Source organism: Chrysochloris asiatica, unplaced genomic scaffold (genome assembly GCF_000296735.1).
Source record: "Chrysochloris asiatica unplaced genomic scaffold, ChrAsi1.0 scaffold00217, whole genome shotgun sequence".
Lineage (NCBI taxonomy): Eukaryota > Metazoa > Chordata > Mammalia > Afrosoricida > Chrysochloridae > Chrysochloris > Chrysochloris asiatica.
Genome location: NW_006408735.1, coordinates 4,193,116 through 4,201,856, shown reverse-complemented (window position 1 = coordinate 4,201,856; position 8,741 = coordinate 4,193,116). Strand labels below are relative to the sequence as shown.

At 34.4% G+C, this 8,741-nt stretch overlaps 1 protein-coding gene across 1 annotated transcript in view; it reads left to right on the top strand.

Annotated features, from left to right (window-relative positions):
* The first annotated feature begins 1,898 nt into the window (after positions 1-1,898).
* The window catches only part of LRRIQ1 (leucine-rich repeats and IQ motif containing 1), a 259,848-nt gene continuing 253,005 nt past the window's right edge, over positions 1,899-8,741 (top strand). Inside the window, exons 1-2 of the mRNA XM_006872970.1 lie at positions 1,899-2,042; positions 5,742-5,853. Coding sequence (XP_006873032.1) covers positions 1,899-2,042; positions 5,742-5,853 — 256 coding nt within the window. The remainder of the gene's footprint in view (positions 2,043-5,741; positions 5,854-8,741) is intronic.

Here is an 8,741-nt window from a genome sequence, read left to right as displayed (position 1 = left end):
CAAACCCGGTAGCTGCTCTTTAAAATCCCTATGTGAGCCAGAATTGACTTCACTGTATTTAACAATAACAATTATACTGGAATTTATCTAAGGCTTCACTGTCCTGAAAGGCCGCCCCTAGCTGCAAGTGGCTATAAGAGTTGAAATGCAGATAATTAGAATTATAGGTGCAAAATACATATTAGATTGTAAAGAGTTACTATAGATAAACAAGAATGCAACTTTTTACTTTAACTTTTATAATTAATAGCTAATTTTTATATAGATTGCATGTTGAAAGAATAAAATTATGTATTGTTAAATGTCGTTGAATTGGTACCAACTCATAGCGACCCTGTATAGGATTTCTGAGGACCGACGGGTGGGATTGAACTGCTAACCTTGCAGTGCTTATCCTATAACCCCAAACCATGACTCCCCCTCAAATATATATATATATATGGGTTGAATAAAATGTTATTAAAATTTACATACATTTCACCTGTTTTTGTTTTTACTTTAAAAAAATGTGACTATTAGAAATTAAAAAATTACATGTTGTGTTTCTGAGAAGGTTGGTCTGAGGATCCAGTAGGCCAGCAAAAGAGGGCAAATAATGTAAAATTCTCTTCATCTTACTCTACTGCTTTCTCTTTCTGCTTAATGCTTTGTGTATGTAGTGTGCATTCTGCTTTATAAAGTTATTTTTCCACCTCAACCAAACCCACTGCCATTGAGGTGATCCAGGATTAAGACTTTATTGAAATAGATATCCTCATCTTTCTCCTGCCCACCTTGGCAGTTAGCAGCTCCACACCACTAGGGCACCTTAATTTTTTTTCACTTACAAATTTTGAGCTGCATTTTTTGTGTTTGGTTACAAGATAACATTGTGCACACACACACACACACACACACACACACACCTTGGAGCTGGGAGTTTGTGGATAAAATTGTTGTTGTGAATTGCTGTCGAGTCGGTTCGACTCTCTAGAGCTTCGGAGGAGCAGATGTTGAGTTTAAACCACCAAAGTTGGAGTTCAAAACAACCTTGCTGTCTAGTGCTTAGCCTACTTATTCATAGTGAAAATATTCAATATAAGGGTATGAAATCAAACTTATATGCTCCCAGATTTCTTCTGAAAACTCTCTAAGAAGGAAAAAAGAAAAGGAAAAAAAATTCTCTCTGTGTGTGTGTAGTTACTTAAAAGACTTTTTCTATATACTATTCTGTCATGTGTTTTCTATAATTTTTTGACTATATTTCATAGTAAAGTTACCTAAAAAAATTTTTTTTTGAAGTATTTGTGTAGTATTCCATTCTATGGCTCCATCATAATTTATTTAATTGTTCTCTTAGCGTTCTATCCCGTATTTGGACATTTTAAAGTCAACATTTTTTCTAAAGATTACTGTAGATTTACATTCAATTTAAATAAATAATACAGAAAGATCCCTTGTATACTTTGTAAAATTTCCTCATTGGTAGTATATTTTAAACTATATTATGAAATCACAACCAGAATATTGACATTGATGCAATTTGTCTATTCTATTTTGATTTCCTCAGTTTCATTGATGTTTCTATGTGGGTTAAGTTCTATATGGGTTTAATAACTAAAAAAAATAACTCATAAATAAAGGTTTTTGTATTAACTAACATAATAAAGATAATAAAAAATGCCAATACTGCAAGAATTTCTCCTATTGCCTTTTTATAACAAGTAAATGGAGAAATAAAATCATGTTCTTAGTATATGGTATCAACCTTTTTAATAATAAGATGTGATAAAATTTTGTTGAACTAAAATATCTTTACACAGAATATGTTATGATCAATTAGCAAATCCATTGTTTTGCTTTTAGTTGGATAGCCTTTTTGTTTGCCTTCAAATGATTTTTGTGTTTTATTATGAAGAATGATGGAAAACAGCAATGATGATGATGCAAAGCTCAAAGCAGAAATAGAAGCGGAATTGGATAAGATCAGTATTTCCTCCTTGGAAAATGATGATGATGGAAGTGATTCTGAATCAGAAACCCAAAGTAAGAGTAGTGACACAGTAAGTATTAAGTGTTGGACTTTAGAGCCTTTTTACTGGAATAAGCTTTTAAGAAGAGTATTACTTTTCTTACTGTGTTCTGTGTTATTTAGAATAATCTTGAACTGTATATTGATACATATTTTAATATACAATATATAATTTTATTTTAATATGTATATTTTAATAAAATTGGGGTTATGTTACATCTTCTCTGTCTTATTCCTGAGCATTTTAATCTGATTAGACATTCATTAAATTGCTATATACATATGCTATTATCATTAATTGAATTATTTCTCTGTTTTGGACATTTATTTCAAACTTGTAGTTTAGAAACAGTGATATGATAAACATCTTTGTCCTAATCTTTGACAATTTGCTAGAATATATTCTTAGCAATAATATCTGTGGTTCAAATATTATAAAATATTTCTTAATCAAATAAAAATGTAAGTGGCATTGTAGGATAGATACTAGACTACTAACTTCAAAGTTCTCAGTTCAAACCCACAACAACTTTGGAAACACTATTCAGGGTCACTGAGTCAAAATCAACATGGTGCCACACTACAACAACATCATACTGGGCAAATCTCTATAGGGACATCATGCTTGAAAAAGTAGAGGGTCAGTGAAAAAGTGGAAGTCCCCCTAAAAATGGATTGACAAAGTGGCATCAAAGGGCTAAATGTGGGAAAAGATAGAGTTCCCACTGAATGGTTTTCATCTTGTCTAGATGGGTCTGGTGAAAAGAGATGGGGGATACGATTCTTTTGATTCAATAGTGAGTAATTGTTATCATTACTAACAGAGACTGTCACAATTGTGCAGGTAGAAGTTTTGTAATATAGTTTTCAAGGAGTGGCTGGTGAGCTTGAACTGCCATCTTGGAGTTCAAACGGCTTTGCAGTCTGACGCATTAACCCACAAAGCACTGTGCAAATACTTTCCTTTTCAATTTCTTTGTAATTTACTATGTTTAAACATGCAGAAATAATTTTTGTTGTTGTTGAATCAAATGTATTATCCTTTTGTTGTATTGTTTGCCCAATTTTGTACGTGTAGACTATACTTTTCTGGATTATTTCTTTTACACTAAAATTGTTAATCCAATTGGAGTTTATTTTCAGTTTTGTTATATAATATAGATATAATCTGAAAATTTCTGTCAGGAAAGATGTTTACCTGCACTTTATTGACTACACAAAAGCTTTTGATTATGTGGATCATGACAAGCTATGGACAACATTGAGAAGTATGAGTATTCCAGAACACTTAATTGTACTTCTAAGAAATCTGTACCTAGACCAAGAAGCAGTTGTTCGAACAGAACATGGGAACACTGAAAGTTTTGAAATTAAGAACGATGTTCAACAGGGTTGTATTCTTTCACCATATTCAACTTGTATGCTGAACAAATAATCTGAGAAGCTGGGTTATATGAAGAAAAATGTGGCATCAGGATTAGAGGAAGACTCATTAACAACCTGCGATATGCAGATGATACAACCTTGCTTGCTGAAAGTGAAGAGGACTTACAACATTTTCTGATGAAGATCAAAGAGCACAGCCTTTGGTATGGATTACATCTCAATGTAAAGAAAACAAAATCCTTGCCACTGGACCAATAAACAACATTCTTATCAATGGAGAAAATATTGAAGTAGGACTTCATTCTTTTTGGATCAACTATCAACACTCACGCAAGCAGCAGTCAAGAAATCAAACAACATATTGCCTTAGGCATATCTGCTGCACAAGACCTTTTTAAAGTGTTGAAAAGCAAAGATGTCAGCTTGAGGACTAAGGTGCGCCTGACCCAAGCCATGGTATTTTCAATAACCTTGTATAGATGTGAAAGTTGGACAGTAAATAAAGAAGACCATAGAAGAATTGATGCTTTTGAGTTATGGTGTTGGAGGAGAATATTGAAAGTGCCTTGGGCTGCCCAGAGAACCAACAGATCTGTGTTGGAAGAAGTGCATCCAGAGTGCTCCTTGGAGGCCAAGATGGCCAAGCTTATTTGTCTTATATGTGTCTCATATTTCGGACATATTATCAGGAGGGGACTGGTCGCTGGAGTAGGATGTCATGTTTGGTAAGGTGGAGGGTCAGAGAAAACGAGGAAGACCCCTAGCGAGATGGATTGGCCAAGTGGCAGCATTGATGGACTCAAGCGTGGCAACAGTAGTGAGGTTGTCCCAGGATTTGGATAGTATTTCGTTCTGCTTTACATAAGGTCGCTATGATTCTGCATTGACTGAATGACAACTAACACAACCAACAACATATGTAGCTAATGTTTTCATTGCTAAATTGTTGCATTATGTACTCCTCAATTAATTTGTCTTGACTTTGTATTTATTAAGTTCTTATATATTTATCTGGGAGCTTAGTGGCTCTGTTGGGTAAGCACTGTGCTGTGAACCACAAGGTCCTTGGTTGAGTCCACTAGCCGCTCTGTGGGATAAAGATGAAACTTTGTACTCCTACATAGATTTACAACCTGGGAAACTCTGTACAGGGTTACTGTAAAGGAACCTACTTGGTAGCACTTAACAACAACAATAAGGATATCCATTGTTTCCAATATTTTGTTACTTTTTACTTTATTGTATTTTTATGTTTTAAAATGTCAAATGGGTCGAATGTCTTCCAATTTTTTGCTGTTTCAAAAATTTCTCAACTAGTCTTTCCCTCCCAAAGTTTGTTTAATCAAGTAGCAAAAAACAATTCCACTTTGTTTTTTAATTAGCTTTGAACAGAAACTATGTATTACTTTGGGAAAAACTTAACAGTTTTACATGATTTTTTGTTTTTATCCAAGGCTAATTTAAATAGTGCTGTAAGATAAACATTGGACCAAGGAGCTCTGGTAGTATAGTGGTTACGAATCAGGCTGCAAACCACAAGGTCAGCAGTTCGAAACTACCAGCTGTTCCGGGGGAGAAAGATGAGGCTTTCTGCTCCTATAAAGATTTACAGCCTCAGAAACCCTGTACAGGGTCACTATGAGTCGGAACTGACTCTACGGCACATAACAACAACAACGGACCACATGGTTGGCAGTTCAAACCCACCAGCTGCTCCTTGGAAACCCTGTACAGGGTCACTATAAGTTGGAATCGACTCCAGGACACTTAACAACAACAAATTAAAATGAGACAAAAATTCTCAGGTTCTTTGATAATAAATTCAACAGAATGATGAGTTTTATATATCTGATTAAGTATGTGCATAAAGGAAGAGGAACACAATTTTAAAACTTTTTTGGTTTACTTAGGATATTTTACAAGTTTTTTATCAGTCAGAAAATTAGTTAAATTATTATTACCTTGAGAAAAATGTTTAACTAGGCAAACTAACCCAAATAACTTAAAATCTAGGAATTATAGTTTACACTTCATATAACATAGCAATACTATCTTCTTTATGTGAATCCTTTTTATCTCATTTGCACATTTACCTCAAAATTTGGGTTGGAATTGTTGTTGTTAAGTGCCGTCAAGTTGGTTCCAGCTCAGCGACCCTGTAGAGGGTTTCCAAGCCTTAAATTTTTGCTGGAGCAGAAAACCTCATCTTTCTGCTGGTGGACTCAGACTGCCGAATTTGTGGTTCACAGTCTCATGATTATCCTATAGAGCAAGGATGCAATATTTGACACATAATTGTGATAATATATGATTTTACATTTTCTTTCACTGCTCACATTTTTAGGATTTAGATGAATTACCTGAGTCAGTTCTTCATTGTATTAACATCATAAAGAATAAGAGTAAAACAGCTGAAGAGCTCATTCTTCAGGACTTGGAAGATACTGATGTTTCAAGTAAGTACAAGTTTCAGTTGCTTGGCAAATAACATTTCTGTAGGTATGCATACATTATAATTTAGAAAACTAAATTACTTAAATTTCTTTTATCCTCCTCTGTATATATATGGAGTCCTATGTGTTACTATAGTATAAGCACTGGACTGCTATTCACAAGGTCAGTGGCTCAAACCCACAAACCACTCCTTGGAAACCCTGTACAAGGTTGCTATGAGTCAGAACAGATTCAATGACACTTAACAATATGTATCTATGAATGTATTTATTGCTAATATGCTATCTATAGTATTTTAGATTTTTGGATGTAGTTCATGTATTTTTTGGCTTACTGCCTTCCTGACGTATGTAATAAGTAAGTAGCTGCCAACATTTATGTTATCACTCTTACTTGGCATCAGATCTTCTACTTGTTAGGTGTCAATGAGTCAATTCCCATTCATAGCGACCTATGTACAACTGAACAAAACACTGCCCTGCACCACCCTCAAACACGTTACACTTGAGCCCATTGTTACTACCACTATGCCAATCAGTCTCACTGGGATCTTCCTCTTTTTCACTGACCCTCCGCTTGACCAAGCATGATGTCTTTCTTTAGGGATTAGTCCACCCTGGTAAAATGTCTAAAGCATGAGGACAGGTCTTGCCATCTTAGCTTCTAAGGAGCATTCCGACTGTACTTCATTCAGCATAGATGTGTTTGTTCTGGCAGTCTCCAGTACTTTTAATATTCTTCTCTAACATTGTATCTCAAATGCATCAATTCTTCTAAGGTCTTCCTTATTTATTTTCCTACTTACACATGAATATGAGGCTACTGAAAATACTATGGCTGGGGTCTAGTGCACTTTAGCCCTCAAACTGACATCTTTGTCCTTGAAATAGTAAATAAAATAAAACTAATAATTGGAACATTTTATAAATTTCAATTTATACATTTTCAGCAAACAGTATAATAATATTTTTGACTAAAATTTTTCACTTGCTTCAGCTGAGTAAATATAATATTTGTTAAGTATCTTAAAAATAATATAATAGTAAAACATTTTGCTAGAATTCATAAATCATGTATTGGTTTATAATGAAAAATGGAAACAATGTAATGCTCAGTAGGTACTTGATGTGTCCACCTATACATCCGATTAAATAGATTGCTTAGATATTTAAACAATTAAGAAATATATTGATAAAAATATGTCACAAATGTTTTACAATGTCATTTATGTTAGTATTAGGATAAATTTTAATATAAATATTCATATGTATTCATTTGACAAATATTATTGAGTAACAGAATTTATTCTAGTCATTTAGAATATTTTGTTGTTGTTGTTGTTAAGTGCTGTCCAAAATAATTAAATACCCTGTTCTAATGTGAGGGAGATAGAATGAATGAATGAGTAAATAAATAAGTAACTAAATAAATAGACACTGTTTCAATAGTGGTAAGTATTAGGAAGGAAAAATAAATTAACGTAAAAGGATTGAGAATGGAGGTTGTTCCTTTGTGGAGAAGTTGGGTCACACAGATATATGAAGAACCACTTCCATAAAGATAATGGCCAAGCCACATGGAGTGTGTTTGAAAAACAGCAAAAAATCTTTGTGGTTGTATCCAAGAAAATAAGGGGTAAGGTCTTATGTTGTTGTGAAGTGCCGTTGAGTAGACTCCAAACCATAGCAACCCTGTATAGGGTTTCCAAAGAGCAGCTGGTGAGCTTATGGGGTTTTGTAAACCATGAGATGGACTTAGATTCTGCAGACTTACCTTGTTTTAATGTGTTTTGCTTATTGCACTTCCCAAATACTGCCTTTTGACAAATTGAAGGTTTGTGCAGCGCTGCAAGTCTTTGGCTCAGTTTTTCCCACAGCATGTGCTCACTTTCAGTCTCTGAGTCACATTTTGGTAATACTCATAATTTTTGAAAATTTTCATTATATTATGGAGCTTTGGTGTGGCTCTGAAGGATAAGCACTAGACAACAAGGTTGGTTTGAACCACAAGGTCAGTGGTTCAAACTCGTCAGCTCCTCAGAAACCCTATATAGGGTTGCTAGGAGTTGGAACTGATGCAGTGGCACTTAACAACAACATCGCACACTTACTGCCATTGTTGTTAAGTGTTATTGAGTCAGTTCTAACTCATGTCGAGCCTATGTAGTGTTTCAAGGAGTGGCTGGTGACTTTGAACCACCAACCTTGTGGTTCAAATTGACCTTGCGATCCAGTGCTTTATCCCACAGTGCCACACAGATTGCATTAAAGTGTAGGCATAATTTTATATGCACTGGGGAACCAAAAAAAAAAAATTGTGTGACTTGCTTTATTGTGATATTTACTTTATTGCTGTGGTCTGGAATCTGACATACATTATCTCTGAGGTATGTGTGGGTTATGACTATGTGAAGTATTTTTGAGTATTTGACATATTTGGATACAGTCATTTTGGTGACAGTCTAGACAAAATAGCATAAGATAGTAATAAGAGTGGAGACAGAGTTCATTAACACATTATTGTAGTAGTATGGTTAGAGATTAAAATGGTTTGGATAGAAATGATAATAATTGTCATATTCTAGAAATCGTTTTTAAGGTAGAACCAAAAGGATTTATTATATGAAAGGGAAAGAGAAAGATTTTTTCCTAAGTACCTAGGTGACTAGATAGCTAAAGACTTGCTTTGTTGTTGTTAAGTGTCATGTAGTCTATTTTGACTCATAGCGACCCTGTACAAGGTTTCCAAGGAGCAAATAGTGGGTTTGAACCAGCTATTTTATGGTTTGCAGTCCACTGCTGATCTTACAGCACCACACAAGAAGTCCTTATTATATATACTTTAAAATTTGACAGTAGTTACCTAAGGTTGAATTATGAGGGCAAAGGTG